Source organism: Scomber scombrus, chromosome 7 (genome assembly GCF_963691925.1).
Source record: "Scomber scombrus chromosome 7, fScoSco1.1, whole genome shotgun sequence".
Taxonomy (NCBI): Eukaryota; Metazoa; Chordata; class Actinopteri; order Scombriformes; family Scombridae; genus Scomber; species Scomber scombrus.
Window position 1 is genome coordinate 23,058,719 of NC_084976.1, and position 19,642 is coordinate 23,078,360.

Below are 19,642 nucleotides of genomic sequence, written 5' to 3' on the forward strand. Positions count from 1 at the left end.
AAAAGGATCAAGTGCAAGAGTTCCAAATTAATAAATAGATCATTAGATTAAGATTGAAATTTGGCAGGTTGTTTATTAAGAAGAGCAATTGATGTTGGAAGGAAAGAGAACCTGTAACTGTTTAATTATCTAGTTAAATGGGCTTGCAGCAGCTTGTATGCATGAACAACGTGTTTCACTATATGAAAAAAAGGGCTAGGGTTAGGCTTTTTGAAAGAAGTGAAGAGTGCTGAGACAAATATTAAATGTTTTCTTTTTAAAAAGATGTTGTAAACAAACAGTCTGTCCTATTAATGGGGAAAGTGGGCTTAGACTTTGGATCCCACTTGTACACAGCCTGTTTAATGATCTAGTTAAATGTGCCTGCAGCAGCTCGTATGTATGAACAACGTGTTTCACCACATGAAAAACACAACAACAAAAAAACCTGGCCTGACTCGATCATTCATCAGCTGGACTGCAGCTCACACAGCGTGACTGCACTGTACTGTCCAGGCTTCTCCCTTTTCTTCACGTTGTGCTCTGCAACGTGACCGCGATGTTACCATTCCTCTGTTACGTCGAGTGGACGCTTAGCTCCGCCCTCTCCGCTGTCCTAAAAGTGTGTCACTGGGTTAAAGTATGGAGAGGCGTGGCCGACAAATGGGTCACATGGGCGAGCCCACTATTGAGAACATTTAGTTCTCTTGACTCACCCGCAGTCTCACAACAAGAGGGGGAGTTCCTTCAATTCAGTCGCACACTCGTCCTCGACCTGACCGCTTCATGAAGCACAGAGTCAAGACCTGCAGAACAATTCCCCCTGAAAATCAGAGGAGACCAGAGATGAGCTTCAGCACACATCTCTAAAAAAAAACTCATCCTGCTTTTAAAAAACACAGTCGACAAGTTTTTGTTCAAGTTGCTGCATCGTTTTCGTGTGACAGTGACGGACAAGTCGACTTTTCACATTTGATCTTTCTGTGAACGGGAGATTTTCCTTTTTTCCTCGATCAGAAAGATGCCTGAGGAAATGGGGACAGCCAAGCCTGGTAAGAAGACAATGTTTCATACATTAATTTACTGCAACGAGATAGTAATTGTAAAGGAATAACAAATATAAAAAAGATTGGCTGTGATGTTTCCATTGCATGTAGTGTGCAGGGACTTGTTGCAATTTAACATTGAAGGAAACAATGTGTCCTCCATAAATGTCTGATTATCTTTAAATGCTAATTTCACACATAATATATAAAGCTTCATTGTGCCTTCTTTTGCTATGTATGATCTTTAGGGAGATAAAGCCAACTAAAGTCATTTGTGTCAATCATAAAAAAGGCTTAAAATAGACGAATCTGTGGCTTAAAGTCGTTAAATGCATCGTAATAACTACCAACAAAGCAGTACAGGCTTTTAAAAAAATGCGTTTTTTAGGACACAACACGAATGAATGGTGACCTGGAATTGTTTTGTTCTTGGTGTTATGCTTCATCACAATCATCGTCTAGGAGTCAGAAAGTTTCCACGTATATTTAAAAATATTCTATTTCAATGTCTTGTGTTTTCAATGTTCCTAAAAAGGTAATTCCAGCCCCCCCTCCTTTTTTGACGTGTGTTAAACCGGGGTTAGGAGTGTCAGTGCGGCATTTACATTTGACACAACAACAGTGTTCCACTTCCTCGCTGCTGCTCACATGGACAGCGTAGCCTAGCCATGTGTCTGTGTGTACACGCTCGTCTAGAACACGCGTCCGATTGGTCGAGAGGGCGTTCCATTCCTTCCACTCTGCGTGCTGGAACTGCGCTGTGATTGGTCCGTGACGTACAACATTGCACAATCCGTTCTGTACACAGCAGTGTCGAACGCGAGGCGCACTCCGCGGTACACGTGAGACAGGGAGCATAGAGAGAGATCTCGAGCGAGCTGACCTACATTTTCTGTCTCTTCCTCCTCCTCCTCCTCCTTCGCTTTCACAGAAAGTGCATGACAGGTCCACGTGTGGGTGGGCCTGTGAAAGAGAGCAGTCATGGTTGAGGTTAGGTAATCATCTGCTGCTGCTGTTGTTGCTGCTTGACTTTTAGGGGGTTTTAGTGTTAATGAAGAAAAACACACTTCGGCTTTTACACAAATATTCCATTAAAGTCGCTCAGTTTCGTGTGACGTTTGTTCTTGCGGGAAATTCAACTTTTTTCTTAAAAAAAAAAAAAAAAAAAAAAAAAGCTTTTTCAGACTGCACCCACTGCTCTATTCATGCACAGTGACTAGTCTCTAGAGCAGCTTAGTGTACAATGTCAATACCTTGCTCAAGGGCAGTTTGATATAAATTGCTAACGTGTAAATTAATTGAATATGAACAAATCAAACAATTAAAAGTCACCTGGTTATCTCAGATTTAAAATGTTTAATTTAATTATGAATCCTTGTTACAAAAACTGTCACCAGACTTGTTTTCTGACCCAACCTGTCATTACATAACCCCACTCATGCATGTTTTCCCTTTGCTGCCTTTTGTTCCCACAACTGTTATGTTGCTCCAGTGCTTCAGTGACCCTGTCTGGGAGTCAGTCAGCAGAGCACACTCCCATAGCATAGAGACACAGGCATGTTATGTAAGAGTGTTATCCAACCAGCAAGGACTGGAGGTGATAAAGCAGGTCAAGCATAGCAGTTGTTAAACACATACACTTAACTGTTTGGGTGAATGAGAGGCCCTTGGACATAATGTGCTGCCAAAAGTTTACACTTTAACTGATGTTATTGTCTTTGGCTTGCCTCAACGTTTGCATGTTTGATGCGTCGTAGAGTAGAGAAATAAAACATCTGATTCCCTGATAGGATTTGTTGACTTTAGTTGATAAGACAATGTGTGTTTCTCAGAAGTAGATTTACATGGAAAGAAGGTGTTGTGTTTGCTTAGTGCCACAGAGTAATTTCAGGTCAGAACAACTGCAGGAAAATGCAGTTGTGCTAGTTTCCAGTTTTATGTATGCTGTAGAACAGTAGGTCATTAAATAAGAGCCAGGAAGTAAAAAGAGAGACTTCATAAAGGAAGTTAACCTGCTATAACATGTCACCATATTTCCTTCTCCACAGGAGGAGTCATCGCCTACATCTCCTCAGGCTCCGCCCCAGAGTCCTGTATGAGCACCAGCCCAAGCAGCGGCTACCTTTCCACATCGCCGCCTCTCTCTCGCCCCTCGCTGCCCAGCAGGGCTGTGGGCATGGTGGTGGACATCGCTCCGCCTGCCAAGAACGGGCCAAGAACCGGCCACGGCATGGAGAAGGCCGGGCGCTCCTCCACATCCGCCAAGAGCAGCATCACCAGTAAGCAGAATATAAAATGTTTGCAATTACTGAAATGTTACATGAAGAAATACATTATATTTATATATGATCTTGTGCAGATGAATGATGATGATTTATGTTTTTTTCCCCCCAGAAATCAATGGCATGGTGCTGTTGTGTAAGGTTTGCGGTGATGTGGCCTCGGGCTTCCACTATGGCGTTCATGCCTGCGAGGGCTGCAAGGTGAGACAAGTTTCTTAAGTGACAGGTTGCGTCACTGCTAGATTGATTCATGTCCTCACAGTGATTGTGCACATGCTTGTTGGCTGCTGCTAACTCACGTTTCACATTGTTGTTCCTCAGGGCTTCTTCAGGAGAAGCATCCAGCAGAACATCCAGTACAAGAAGTGTCTTAAGATGGAGAACTGCATCATCATGAGGATCAACAGGAACCGCTGCCAGCAGTGCCGGTTCAAGAAGTGTTTGTCCGTCGGCATGTCCAGAGATGGTGAGCATTGCATTTGTTTGCTTTCAGCTTGTTGTTCAGTGTATAATAGTCAAGTTAGAGCATGCATTTATATACATTTACATACCTGCTGAGCATGAAGAGAAAAGCGAAAAGCAAAAAGCTTGGAAGTGTATACCCAAAGAGAACACAGCAACATCTAACGGCCGTGATCATTTGCTCACAGCTGTCAGATTTGGTCGCATCCCAAAGAGGGAAAAGCAGAGGATGCTGCTGGAGATGCAGAACGCCATGAACAACATGATGAGCAACAACAGCCAGCTGCACAGCATGCTGCACGGCCACCAGAGCCCGACGCTGCCCATGGAGTCCCTGACCAGCGACGCCAGCCCCTCGCCCTCCTCTTCCTCCTCCTCCGATTCCCCATCGTGCTCCAACCCCTCCTCCCCGCAATGCCCCCAGGACTCGGAGTCTGTGGTTTCCATGGACACCAACTCCAGCTCAGCCTCCTCTTGCGCATCAGACAGCGGCGAGGATGAGGCTGTTGTCTCAGTGAGCAGCAGGCAGCACCAAGATGCCTTCGCATACAGCCAGCAGAGGTCCCTGCGACAGGAACAGGTCTCCCCATCGCCAGTCACAGCTGCCCAGGAGACGGCGTGTGACAGTCGTATGGAGGAGCAGCAGGAAGGCTGGAACAGCTGGAACAACAATGTCGTTATGAGAGGTTACCAGCACAGTTCATACAGTAACAGCCAACACGTCACCAACACTGCTTTCAGGGAGGAGAGGGGAGTTTACCAGCAGCAGCAGCAGCAGCTCAACAGCGCCCCTAGCTGTGGGCCATCAGAAGACAGCCAAAGACAGCATGAATTTATCACACAAACTGCCTCAAGTGGTTACAATGGACCAACCAACAGTGTGAATAATAGAGCACACTTGGTGAGTGTTGTTTGAACATACACAAAAACAAAATGAAATCTGTTATTAGCTTAATAAAAGAGATGGAGATTCTTTTGCAATTTTTTTTCCATTTTTTTAATAATTCTTTCTGATTGTTGTCCTTCCAGGTATGTCCGATGAACACCTCACCCTACGTGGACCCTCACAAGCCCAGCCAGGAGATCTGGGAGGAGTTCTCCATGAGCTTCACACCCGCCGTGCGGGAGGTGGTCGAGTTCGCCAAGAGGATCCCAGGCTTCCGCGACATCCCCGAGCACGACCAAGTCAGCCTGCTGAAAGCTGGAACTTTCGAGGTAAGAAGGAGGGATGGGGAAAGTGAATTACCACCACTGAGCTGCCCTTCAGCAAGGCTTTTAACCCAGTGCAGCTGCTCAGCAGGTCAGACTGTGATTATACTGGACAGCCAGGATGAGATTGGTGAGATCCTGATAAAGAGTGCATTGCTCTCAGTTAAACCCCCCCCCCCCCCCCCCCCCCCCGCCGAATAAATAAATGTGGAAAAAAAGGCAAACAGGAAAAACATAAACAGCTCGTGTTATTTTGTGCTCACTTTGAAGCCAAACAAGGCAGCCTCTTCAAATACCCATAATACAGGATCTATTGCGGCTTTCCCAAACAGAGCAAACTGTCAGCTGTGTGTGCTGACTAATATTTGCTCTGATAACAGTTGGAGCACGAGTGAACGATACTTTACAAATTCTTTGTCAGATTCAGACTGTGTAATATTACGCTCGTCTCTGGAAAGCTCAGATACTCGCATTGTAGCTTTTGTTCCTATTCACATTAACGTACTCAGGTTTGGGTGTGCTCTTGTTTGCACACAGATTTCATTTCTTTGTTAGTTTTTTTTATTATCAGTGTGGTGCAAAAGTTGCTAATTCATGTCCTGCACCTGAGGCAGTAACTTAAGTTAGAAGAAAGTTTCCTTCAGAGGAGTTTTAATTGGCAACGTGCCCTCAGGACATTTAAAACACCAGTGATACGTTTTAAAATTAAAATCTAGACTTAACCTGCACACATCAAACCATTAACCTAAAAACTTTCCTTCTCTCGTCTCCCAGGTGCTGATGGTCCGATTCGCCTCTCTGTTCAACATGGTGGATAGGACGGTGACCTTCCTTAGTGGCAAACGTTACAGCCTTGACACGCTACGGTCGCTCGGCGCCGGCGAGCTGCTCAACTCCATGTGCGAGTTCAGCGAGAAACTGATGGCGCTGCGGCTGGATTCCGAGGAAATGAGCCTCTTCACTGCTGTGGTGCTCGTCTCAGCCGGTAAGAAAGAGTAAAGCGCTCTACTGTCAGCAAAAGTTTTATCCTGCACACACTTTTAAAACAGTGTAACATATTAAGAAGGAAAAGGCCAGAAAACACTCTTAAATGATGTAAAATATTAACTTAGTCCTTCACTGATCTCTAACCTTTTCTCCCTTCTTGTTCTGGTCTCAGATCGCTCAGGTATCCAGGACCTTAACGCAGTGGAGGCCCTGCAGGACAAACTGATCCGGGCCCTGCGAAACCTGGTGATGCAGAACCAAGGCGAGGAGGCGGCCACCACTTTCACCAAGCTGCTGCTCAAACTTCCCGAGCTGCGCTCACTTAATAACATGCACTCAGAGGAACTGCTCTCCTTCAAAGTGCACCCTTGAAAGCTTCCTTAACCATATCCACACACCTCCACCAGGACCTGCCTCTCACTTCCCCCCCACCAACCCCCCCATCCATCCTCTGTATTTGACCAACCCAGATGTGTGTTTCTTTGTAGAATGTATTGAAAGTTATTTTTTATTCTATTTTTGTTAAGTAGACCATGTGGGGTCGGAAGAGAGAAAATATGAAATGTACTGTATTTATAGATGAGATAGCTTATGCTTGTTGCACACAAATACACACGAGCGCACGTGTGTCAGAGGTTCCTAGTTTTTTTGCAAAGTTGGAGACCCTTCTCTATTTTCAATAGAAAGAAAAATAGTAAACTGGCTTTGTGAGATGATAGAGAGAATAAAACAATGTTAATTAATTCATAGATAATACGATTTTTCAGCATATTATGTTTCCTCCAAAAGCCATTTAATTCAAAAGTGTATTCTCTAATAAGCAGGCGAATGTGAGAGACAATATAAACCTTACATACCGCATGTTTATTTGGTCCAAATATATTATTTCTGACTGATACATGTTGGAGAGAAAGGCAAGCTATCAGAAAATGTATTAAAGAATGTGTGACGATTGCTGCTAATGCATGGCTGTACTTAATGCGAAAAAACTATACTTGGATCTTCTCCCCTTGCCTCAGAAAGCATCAGTTCATTGTTTCAACTTTCCGTGTGTATAGTGTACTATTGTTTTTCTTTTTTAATTTAATTTTTGTCGATGTCAACTGCCTGTACACTGCCTGATGATTTCTGGGGGAGTCGATGACGTTATTGTTTCAGCAACACTACATTTGCACAAGTTCTGGAGCAGAAGAAACCAAGTGACACAAAAATCCACCAACAAGTGTGACATGACCATGTAAAGACTACATGTAAATGTTATCACACACAAGTGTTTTTGCTGTTTTCTCACTTTCCAGTTTTTATGACAAATGTTTGTTTTGTTTTTTTGTTTTGTTTTTTAAATCAAACTTGTGTACTTTCAGCATAGCACTGAATTGAAACTTGTCATCCATTTTGTTGAAATATGTTTCTTCTACTGGCACCACTGCCATTTGTAAATAACTATATAAATATATATATATATATATATAAAGATATCTCATGAACATAGAAATATGATGATATAGTATAAATAAATACAAGTGAAGAATATTCTGTGTATGTTGTGTTTTTTACTGATATTCAAGTATAAATGGAAGTCATTGATGGCGTAGCAGTGACTGTGATCCTCCACGAGGTGGCGATGTTTGCTAACAGCAAATTACACAGCAGCGAATTACATTTGACTAAACTTACATTACCATTAATAAAATCCCTTTGACTTTATACACTATATTAAACATAATATTAATCTGAACACTTTATTCCGACACTTTGAATAATTAATAATTGTCTGAATGTTTTGATAGAAGTCTCTCAGAGCTATATGCATCTTTTTCCTTCTTGTGGAATAACTGAGAAGCTGCATCAGGAAATTAAGCACAAGAAAAATCTATTCTGAACGTGGCTGAACGACACGGACAATGTGAAAGTGAGTGAAACATCCTTTTAAAATGATAAATGTTTCAACTATAGATGAGAGATTATAGATTGGGGGGGGGGGGGGGGTGCAGCAGAAGATATCTCAACATGTCACAGAAAGAAAAGCAAACATGTAACTCATATAATTGATGATGACTGTAAGGAGCTCTGTGTGAGAAGCTGCAGTTAGCTGCTGCTGTTTATGAAATATACTTCATAAATCCAAGCAGGTAACAGATAAAAGCACATTTTGAGTAGGAAATGGGTAGTTTTTACACACAGTAGGTGTATCATTGGAAAAATCACCTGTATTAACATCATATTCCAGTGTGACTCTGATTCTTCTCCTCTCAGATTAGGTCAAGACTGTCATTTACACAATTTAATGGGTGAAATGTGTGTTTCAGTTTTCTTGCATCACTCAACAGTCATGCTTTGCTGAGTCATACAACCTAAAAGAGAAGCCTGAAGGTAAATAAAATGCACAAAAAAGGATCAAAAGCAGGATTTATTTTGAGCTTCTCTGAGCGTTATTTTGTGCAGACGGCAACAAAATCATGTGTCCTGAATTCTAAGAAAATATCTTGCAGCATTTCATGAACAGCTGCAAAACAGCACTAAGTGAGCCGAGAGAAAAAAGGTCTTTGTGAAACACATTTGTGCATAAAAAATGTTTTTTAATGATTTTAAAAGCACAAATGAGTGTTAAAGTGAAGAATCCATATTAAAAAAAGATTTTCAGTGCCTCACTGTTGAAGTTAGAAGCAGTGAACTAGTTTTTTTTGCACCAGATTGAACAGAAATTTAAGTCGTTTTTGAGATGATCTGCTTACAAACAGCCAGACAATCAAGACTGAAGGCACGACCCCCTCCTGTGTATTAATGACGAGCGCTGATTGACTCGGGTTATGAGATGAGAGCTTTAGTTGTGCAATCACAGGAGGGAACATTAAGGGTGGCGTCCTGCTGTAGTGTATTAACAATGGGAATGACCTGATAACACAACAGCCCCTCGTTCACTGACAGATATCGGTGAGAAGTTAAAGTGTGTCCAAAAAGTTGCTGGATTTGTCACTTGGTGCTTCTTTTGGAGGAAAATAAAACACTAAAGGAGTCTTAAAAGTCATTACATCTACAGAGAAAGTTGGTGACACACCGCCGTGATCTTTCAGATGTCGCTGCTTTTGACAATCTGCTTTTAGGATTAAAGGCTTTGTTCATTTGATTCCTTTTATTGTAGGCACAACATGAGCCTGATTTTAGTAAAGCAAATGCTCAAACCACGAAAATATATTTGCTTAGCTGGTGACAAAATGATGAGTGTTGTATTTCTCTATCTGACACAAGTAATAAAGAAATCATAATATTCAATTATTGGGTTTTTTGGGGTTGCAGTTACTCTTTAAACCTGTTGGAAGATCACATATTTGTGTGTAACTTGCAAATTTAATTGACTAATTAACACATTTATAATAAGATGTATTATATTAGTTAGTGTTTATTTCTTTATGTGGGTTAGGGATTTATGATGGGGGTTGAAATGAGTGGCTGCCTTATGTTCATTAAACCAAAAATTTAAACATTTTCATCCCTATTTTTTTTATTAATTACGGTAAATCACATCATGGTCACGTCATAGTCTGCACGATAAGTTTAACCTCTATCAAAGTCAAGCTTTGCATATGAAAATAGTGTCGAGAGCACACAGTATTCTCCACGAGGGGCTCAGTGAAGATATTTTTTAAAGTCTGGAAGCCTTTTTTTTTTCCTATTTTGAACAACATTTTATATCCAACCATTAAGTATTTGTTCCCTGACCCTCTGTCCCCATCCTCAGAGTGTTTGGCAGCTTTGGCAGATTGGCAGATTTGTGCATTAGGTTTAGTGTGTTTTGACTGTGATGTGGATTTTTGTTTTGTGTCATTGAGTTAATGCATATGATGGAAAAAGTTCAATAAAAAAAGATTACAAATACAAAAACAGGACAAAATATTATATATATCAAAAGGGAACAGCGGACATTTACCATCAGACTCACAGCTGTCTTGTTTTTTTGAGTATATACAAATAATTAAGATGTCACCAATCAGCTGCTGAATTATAAACCTTCATGTTTTCAGAGAATTAGAGTGAATACCACTAAACTTTAAGTGAGATAAAGAAGTCTGTAAGATGACTATAAGAAAGATTTAAGTACGCTGTCTTCTGATAAGAGGTGTGAACGTCAGTTATGTTTTTACCCCCGGCCCTGGAGCCAGTGGACGGGAGTAGAGAGGACATCAGGAAACTACCTGCACCTGGGTAGTTTAGGCCTCAGCCTATTTAGGTGACTTCTGTGCTAATTAATCTCTCTGTTCTCTTCCTTCCAGGCCTCCATCAGCTAGAAGGGTTTTTTCTGTTTTGTTAGCACACCTCACACCAGATATTTCACTTAGCCACACATTGCATCTATTACTGATTTAGCTGGCTAACATTATTTTAACTTAAGTTCATAATAAATGTTATTTTCGTGTCCATCAAGTATCTTTTCATACATAATAGAACATTTAAAAGAAATATCCATCTTCTGTTTAAAAGTCTCCTTCATAAGCGGTTTTATGATGAATTATTATTTATTTTATTGATAAAATAATTACATATTTATCATAAGATAGTGTAAAGTACCGTCATGTGAAGCATTTGAATCTCTGTCTGAGAGATATTTGATTTATTTTATTATTTTCTCTACATGTTGTCTGTTTGTACTGCATGAAATCTGCATCGCTGTCTCATCTAGAACAGATTTTTCTCTGGGCTCATTGATGAAACGTCATTAAAAGAAACCCAGTGAGCACTCTTTAAACAGACAACAAGGTTACATATGAACATAATTTCAACAGCATTTAAATGACTATTTCAATATGTTGCAGGTCCAAATAACACACTGAAATATAGTCATTGAAATGAGATCCACCTGGTTAAATGTAATCCTGTTTCAACGTAGACTTCCGGACGTCATTTGATTTGCAAATCAACCGGGAGCTGTCAAATATAATGTTCCCAGTAATGCAAAGTTTACCACCAATACTTTTTGTAAGTTATATTTTATTTTACAGCCCAGTTATTAACTTATTTTGCCTGAAAAGACCTCCTCTTTGGAGAGTGAAGTGTCCACGAGAGCCACTTTGCGCCAGTTTGGTTTTCACTGCATTTCAGTTTAGTTTCAATGAAGCAACAATAACATTTTTAATGTTAAGGAGGTGTTGAGAAAAGCCTGCTGTATCATGAACACTGCTGGGAACCCAAACGCAGGACACAAAAAAAAGGTTGTTGATAAAATGATGGTTTATTGCAAAAGCAGAAAGGGGGTGAGGATGGAGGACGGAGTGACTGGTGACTAACGGTCCTGGAGCACAGAGAAAACAGGATTAGCAAAAATGGAACAAGGCACAAGGAAGCAAAAAGTCACAATGACAAGCAAAGTTTGGCAACAACAATCTTGTCACGAGTGGATGAAATGCCACCATTTTATTTGAGGGATGTTTTGTACAATATGTTGCTTTAAATTATCCCCACATTAGGAATCATCATAGTGTCTGTGGCATATTTTTTCTACTTTCTCCTAATAATCCCACAGTGTGATGAGTCAAGTTTTACAGATGAGAGCATCACATAGAAAGAACACCTCATCTGTCAGTAATGTGTCCAAATCTCAGTTTACTTCTCACTTACTTGTAAACTTGACAGTCTGTTCCACGTTAAGACAGGCACAGTCTTTTAATTGCAAATATATGTGAGGTTGGTAATAAACCCGGTTCTATTTCTTTCAGGATGGCAAGATTTACGATAAATACATCAGTAAATATCGTTAACCCTCAGGATTTGGGCTCATTTCTTGCCCTCACGTCCTCCTTTGTGAATACCACAAAAAATGATCTGGATCACTGCTCAGCATCACTGCAGAGTGAAACACACTGACCCAGCAAAAACCGAAGGCACGGAGGACAGAAGCAGGTTTAACAGGCCCGGAGGCGTGAATCAGACTCAGCTGTGACCCAGAATCCTGGAAGGGAAATAAGGGCAATGGTGCAAACTCCTGGAGATGGTGGAACCGTGTCCAGCCAAATAATATCTGTATAACTCAGATCTGTGGAGCGACGAACGATGACGAGATAGTTTGAGAGAATATTTGATTTGCATTGAATTTATTGGCTCTGCCTGTCAGACGAGAAGCTGAACAAACAAACACTTTACAGGTTCAAAGTAACATCAGCTGCTGCCATCCTGAATGTTAAATGGACAATTGGTTTTATGCAATTAAAAAATATCAAATTCAATTTTAACAAGGAGCGATGCATGTAAACAAATGTAATGCTTAATGTTGTGTATAAAAGTAGTCTGAAAGGTTCTTAATATGTATTTAGTGTTACAGTAAACTGTGTTGTGCTGAACCGGAACCTGTTTAATGCAAATTATTAAGACTACTGCACACTAAAAACCACTGGATTAAAACTTTACCCAGTTTTTAGAACCAATATAATACTAGTTTAATGTTACCCAGAAAGAATCTCAAGACAGAGGTTATTTTGACCCAGTTTTAGTGTTATTTTTTATTTTACTGTTGAGTTATTTATCCAAACTAAAGCTTCTTATAGTCTATTCTTTTTAAACTTATTAACGCTCCTGTTTTCCCGGGCATGACAGCAGGCGTTCAACTCAAAAAATGAGGTATACTTTCTTTTAAATGAGGGCTACTGAGCACAATTTCCATAAATATGTGTAAAACCTGTGTTAATAAGTTGGAATGAAGTTAACTGAAAATGTCTCATTTAACCAGAGCGGGTCAGTTTTGACCCCGAAGCACAAAGGTGCATTTTTTACGGGAAAACAACAGGGGGGTTAAACTTTACTGATTGTTTATCTTGTATCTAACTTGTGTATTGAAGGTCATATGTGCATCCATTTGTATAAAAAACAATACATTTGTGACAGTTTTTAGCTGAAGTTTGTGCGTAACGGTGGGTAAACATAAGCGAGTGTTACTTTTGTGAACCCACAGGTGCTAAATTAACCCAAACTAGTTAAAATTTTAACCCAGTGACTTTTAGTGTACATGGTTTCAGACTGGTCTTGTTTGGATTGTGTCTAAACTGATGGATTAAAAGAAATGAATCAGTTTTAAATTGGATAATAAAAACAGGACGAGGGGGGGAAAAAAAAAAAAAACTGTAAACATGAAGCCACCTACTGAAATATGTTCCCATCATATTTATACTTAACCATATTTATTCATCTCTACATAACCAAGTGGTGCATTTAGAAGATTGTATTGTATTGTATTGCATTGCATTGAGAGCTATGGAGGTGGTCCGATCAGGCCAGCAGTGGAAACCAAACATCATGTTAAACTCTTTAAGTCGCATCAAGGTGACTCCTCATTTGGATATTTAAATATGAAGCAGTCAAAGTGGAGCTCAGCACCGGATACTTCTCAGACGGATTAGCAGACGTTTCCTCTTACGGTGTCATTACATTTACATCTGTGAGTATGTCTTCTATTAACATTATCCTTATTATTATGTCATTGTTGTTCAAGTTTTTTTGTTTTAAAGTTGTGGAATTTTAACTTTTGATAAATCCACATTTTCTACATACGCATAAGTTTCACCCAATAATTTTGCTGATTCTTTCATCATCCTCAAAAAACACATTTAATTTGTATTTTTATGATTTATATCACCTCAAAAGTGTAACTACTTTTTTTTTTACTTGACAGTGAAATCATGGATCATACAAGACTTTTGATTGTTCTCTTCTGTGGTAAGAGTCATGATTGCTTTACATGATTTGAAATGTGCAACACAACAGTTTGTAAAGCCTGTAATGTTTTTTTTAGAGGGGCAGTGAACTCATTTGAAGTATTGGACCTTTAACTATCATTTTAGAGAAACAGAGAAACATTTGGTGATGATGGATGAAGATGATTTGAAAATGATATGATTTGAAGAAATGTGTCTCTAAGTTATAAAAATTGTGGTTAAACAAGAAAAAAACGTTCCTTTCTTCATGATTAACGTTTTCTTAATCAATTGTTTAGTAGTTTTAGACCCCTGTGATTTGTGATACAGTAATATGATCCTTCAAATAGTGATACACGACACCAATCTGACTTTTTCAGTCCTGATACTGATATCTAGACTTTGGGTATCGGCCAATACCGAGTACCGATGTGATACCAGTGTTTAATTAATAAGCTGTAAAGAGACTGGGATCAGGGGCGATTGTAGGATCAGACCTTAGGGGGATATGTCAGAATATGAAGTGTTAAAAAGTACAATATAATATATCATTTATTTATTTTTAGGGGTGCTGAGATCAAATTTAGGGGTGCTATCATTCTTTTATGTGTAAGGCAACACCAGGCTCGACTTAAACACTGCTTTTCTAACTGTTTAAAACAAAACATAACAAATAAGTAGATACATATAATATATATATATATATATATATATATATATATATATATATATATACATTTACTGAATTGTTATTTATTAAAATAATGGTATTCGATACCAGATCAGCCTATTGTCACTGATACCTGATCCAGCTATTATCGTACCGTTGCATCTTTACCTTCAAAGCAAAGATTAATTCTATTTCTTTCTTCACTGTTTTCTATTTCTGTCTCCATAAATCATCTCCATAAGATTTAAGTTTAGATATTGTCTTTCTATTGTAAACTGCTATTAATTAAAAACCCTTAAGAGTGTTCAAACTATCAGTTACACAAATTATTTTTGACAGTTTACAGACAAATGTGCCTTCTAAAAACTTTTCTATTTTACATTACTTACTCCTATTGTTCATATTCTGACTCATAATTAGTCTCTACACTAATTCACATTCATAAATCCGCCATCAGTCATTAATAAATGTTTGATTAATCTTATGGACATTCACAATCATTATTTTATGGTCCAGGAGAACATTTGAATGCTGATTTAAACATTTTTTTGATAAACACAGGTCAAATTTGCATAAATTAGCATATAGAAAAATGTGTAACAGCTGCACAAAACTATGTTTGTATACTGTGGGTCACAACTAGGAAACGTCCGGCTAAAAGAAATGTGTATAGGGTGTTTTTACAGGTCTCAAATGTAAAAATGGGTCAAATTTGACAGTGAACAGCATGTAAGGATTAACTTGTGCAGACTGTTAATTAATCACTCTGTAAAACACTTGGAGTTGCCTTTGTGTATACAAGATGGGCTTTACAAATAAACTTGCCTTGCCTCTATAACCAGGATTTAGCCTCACATCCTGCAACCTTCGTGAGTACCACTATGTCAACATGGCAGTGAATTGGAAAGACGCTCAGGATTACTGCAGAGTGAAATACGATGACCTGGCCACCATCGAAAGCAATAAGGACATAAGCAGGCTAAACAGACCTCAATTGGACCATCCATATGCATGGATTGGCCTGAGAGATCCCCCAGTATCTTGGAAGGGAGTTATGAATGATGATTTTAACTCCTGGAGGTGGTCAGCAACCATGAAAACAACAGGTTTCCAATCATGGTACACAGGTCAGCCGAATAACGTTGGGGGACAAGAGACATGTGTTATGGTTGGAAATGAAGGAAATTGGCATGATGACCACTGTAGCAAGAGATATTATTTTATTTGTTACGATGGTAAGAAAAAATATGTTCATTGATTTAAAGAGTAACTTAATTTCAGGCTGTTTTTGTTTGTTTGTTTGTTTGTTGTAGCATCACGGCTAGGTGTGATCACAAGGTTGGTTTATTGCAACCACACCTTGCATTGACACCACGCAGCAGTCCACTTCTGCACCACCAGCAAATAATTGGGGGTAAAAGGGTAAAAACATGGGCTGCAAGACAATCAGAGACATGCAAACATACTTAAAAGTCCACAACATGGATCTTTTCCATTGCTCCCAAAAACTGGTACATCACCACTTATAGAGAGAAACCAGCCTGAAACACATTCTTGAATTAAACTGATTAACTTGGATTAAACTAATTACTTATCCAAGTGAAGGCAAAAGAGATTTCACTTCAGCACATCAGAGCGCACGAACTACGCAGGAAAATGTCCAGACAAAGGTTCAAAGCAATCAGGAACAGTATCTCAAGTGGTGTTTGAATATAATCTGCAATGCATCTTATCTGTCCTTCTCCCACTCAGTCCAGTTCAACCAAACAGGGACTAAAAAGTCTGAGGACTGCTGGTGGACTGGTGAAGCTACACAGAACCAGACTGGGACAGATCCATGACACTTTACATTACACATAGATTTGATATTTCTCTGTTATCAGTATTTTACCTCTTGACTGTATTCAGCTTTATGTAATTAGTTTTGGCTTCTTATTTCACAGTGAATTATACCAGTATAATGTCATAGTGCCTGTCCGTCAAAAAACAGATAACCACAAACACTCCGCAGCGTTATCAACCATTTCTGCAGTATATCAAACCTTAATTTTACATGTAATAGAAACCTATTTAGTTTCTATATGTTCCTTTTAACCCTTACAAACTGTTCATATTCTGAGTCATAGTAAGTCTCAGTTCCTCATCAGTTATTAATAAATGTTTGATTAATCATTAATGAAGCTGTCAGCAAACAGAGTGTGTTGTATTTATTTATGGGAAAAAGAGACACAATTTTATGATCCAGGATAACAATTATAGTATATGAATAATACAAAAAATGCTGATTTTTTAATCAAAAATAAAGAAATACAGGTCAAATTTGCACACTCTGGGTCACATTAAAAGAAAGTCCACCTTAAACGAAATGTGTATATTGTGTATTTACAGCTCTCAAATGTAAAACTGGGTCAAATGTAACCCTGAATAGTGTGTAAAGGTTAAAATGATAGAAGAAAACTGTTTTGTGTTTGGCTGTGACTACTTTAAGGGCTAGGGTACCCTAGGCAGGCAGGTGGAGTAAGAAATGCATAATTTGGATGTATGAATGAATGAATAATGTGAGGTGATATATGCTTAACGATATCTACCAATCTTTAAATATTCAAGTTTATGTTTTCTTACAGCTCCAACTCCTTCAGGCCAGAAAACATATAAGGAATATGCCAATATCTTGACCTGGGTCAATGCTAAAATTTACTGCAGGAAGCACCACACAGACCTGGCTATGATCGAAAGTGCTCAGGACCACGCAAAGATGGCGTCCATACGGATAGGAAACATTGCGTGGATCGGCTTGTACAGAAAGCCATGGAGATGGTCCGACAAAAGCCCCAGCTACTTTAGAAACTGGAAAAGTGATCAGCCAAATAACTACCTTGGTAACCAGCATTGCGTTAATGAAGATACAGCCAACCAATGGGGGGATGATAACTGCAGCAAGGAGCATGCATTCGTGTGCCAGGGAGGTAAAGGAAACAATTCACATCTACTGTGTATGGGTCAATGATGTTTTTTGTGTCCATGTGGTTTAGTCAGATTTAAAGGGGTAAGTATGTCTCAGCGGTGTAACCATGAAAACTTTTAAACCCTTAAAAACACTAAATTCTCAATAAAACACCATATCAACTAGTTTGGCATGATCTTACATTATAACTTTTTATATTAAATAAAGGTAACGGAATACAATTGTTCTGTCATGTCAATCAGGAACCATTTCTTTTTTTATTTAAATGAAGTAATTATTTGTATAAGTACACTTAAATACACTGTAGGTGGATAAAATATTAATATTTATCATTCTTTTGTGGTTACACCATTTGACATTTTCAGGAGCATTCAGTCTTATTTTTGGTTTAAAAAAAAGGTGCAAATGTCATTTCAAATGACATAAAACCAACAAAAATACAAATTGTGCAACTTGACAAACCTAATGCTGCTTTTAAAACTATTTTGTAACATATTTTTGAATTGGTCAACTTGCCAACCCTTATTTGTCACTGACCTACATACGTTTCTGGTTATTGATGAGACTTTTATACTATGTCTCTCCTTGGTTGTGGTCATATGTTTCTTTGACTGTTCAGCCCCAAAAATGAAGATGCTTGTGGTGACGATGAAGATTCAGACTGTTGCTGACCTCTCAGATCCAGCTACTAACAGCCAGATCCTACAACAGGTAAATATCTCTCTCTCTCTCTCTCTCTCTCTCTCTCTCTCTCTCTCTCTCTCTCTCTCTCTCTCTCTCTCTCTCTCTCTCTCTCTCTCTCTCTCTCTCTCTCTCTCTCTCTCTCTCTCTCTCTCTCTCTCACTCTTTCTGTACAACAGATACTGAAACCACAGAGGCTCAGAGTACAGTTAAGCTCAACCTCAGACCTCAGCATCAGTTCTCGCTGACATCGTACAAGGGTTTCATTTCTCTGAGGTTTCAGGCCATAAAAAACACATCAGACCCAAAGATGAAACCCCAGGCATCTGACCTCAGACCTCAGGAATATGCTTTTAGACTTTTGGCATCAGATCTCAAACCAGTATAGCCTCAAGTTTGCATTAAATAACAGTCAGATGTCTAAATGAACACAGAAACATGTTTTTCTTGCTATAATCATTAATTTGTTTATACTGACCATTAAAAGATCTTTGCATAATGTGCTTACAATATATAAGTGATGGGGGACAAAATCCACAGTGCAAAAATGTATTTAAAAGTATATTTGAAGTTAATATGGAGCTTCAGTCATACAAAGTAGTCAAATCAAGTAGATATATATTTTAAAGTTTCAAGGTAATTCAGTGCCAAAGTCGATGTATTTGTTACTATCCTTCTGCAGCACTGAGAGTTGATTTTAAACCAAAAAGACAAAATATGTATTTGTTCTGAGTCAAGTCAAGAGGTTTTGATATGAAGTACAACAAGCTAGCAAAAGAGCTAACTAGCAACTAGCAAACTAACATGCCCAAAGTTTTTATGGTGAAGGAACACGTAGTATTGCCGGCATCAACAGAAGTCTACGGCACAGAGGAATAAGATACTTAAGGCTACACACACAATACTTGAGATTTATTGACAATAAGTCAAATTTAGTATCTGTAGCCAAATCCTTAAATATCGAAGTGAGGTCATTAATATCTCTTGTGCACCATTGGCTCTCACCACTCGCTTTGAATCAGAGGACATTTGCATAAAGTTAAGCTTTTCTGCAGCCAAGCGCCTTTTGAGCTTCAAAGTCAGGTCTCATTCACAAAATATAGCAGCCTATCACTGTCCCAGCTTTTGAGGCAGTATGTGTGAAAGGCCTGGAAGACTGCAAGGATCCTGATCTCAGGGATCAGACGTCAGGAACTGGATAAAAGTTTGCCAAATAAAACTACAAAATACATTGTTAGTCCATGCCTTTCATCTGCAGTAATCAAATAAAAATGAATAAGTCTTATATTGTGGTTGTGGTTATGATGTAATGGTTAATTAGCATTATGCACAAAAAAACACTTGGTTAGATTTAGGAAGAGATTGTGGTTTGAGTTAGGAGACCTTCATCATGTTACAATAACAACAATCTGGTTAAACTTAGATCATGGCACGATCATGGTCATGGTTTATTAAAGAACGCTGACTCATGCTTGGAAACAGGAAATGAACAGCGAGCTTCCGTGTTAAAGTTTATTTGTTGACCCATCCATCCATGCATCACTCTATAATAGTGTAATCTGATTTCCTCCTTTGCTCCTGTTGTAATTACCACGGCTGCCAAAGTCATTTTTGGGCACTTGCATCTGATACTGTCATTTTTTCTTGGAGGAGAACAGCCTCTTAATGGTCTTCTAATATAA

General features: G+C 39.0%; 1 protein-coding gene across 1 annotated transcript; it reads left to right on the forward strand.

Moving 5' to 3' along the window:
- The first annotated feature begins 730 nt into the window (after positions 1-730).
- Positions 731-7,498, forward strand: nr1d2a (nuclear receptor subfamily 1, group D, member 2a). Its single transcript, XM_062422700.1, has 8 exons — positions 731-1,031; positions 3,074-3,304; positions 3,420-3,508; positions 3,629-3,773; positions 3,958-4,670; positions 4,799-4,984; positions 5,753-5,963; positions 6,138-7,498. The coding sequence occupies exons 1-8, from the start codon at positions 1,001-1,003 to the stop codon at positions 6,335-6,337; spliced, it is 1,806 nt and encodes a 601-aa protein (XP_062278684.1). The 5' UTR covers positions 731-1,000; the 3' UTR covers positions 6,338-7,498.
- Positions 7,499-19,642: the final 12,144 nt, after the last annotated feature.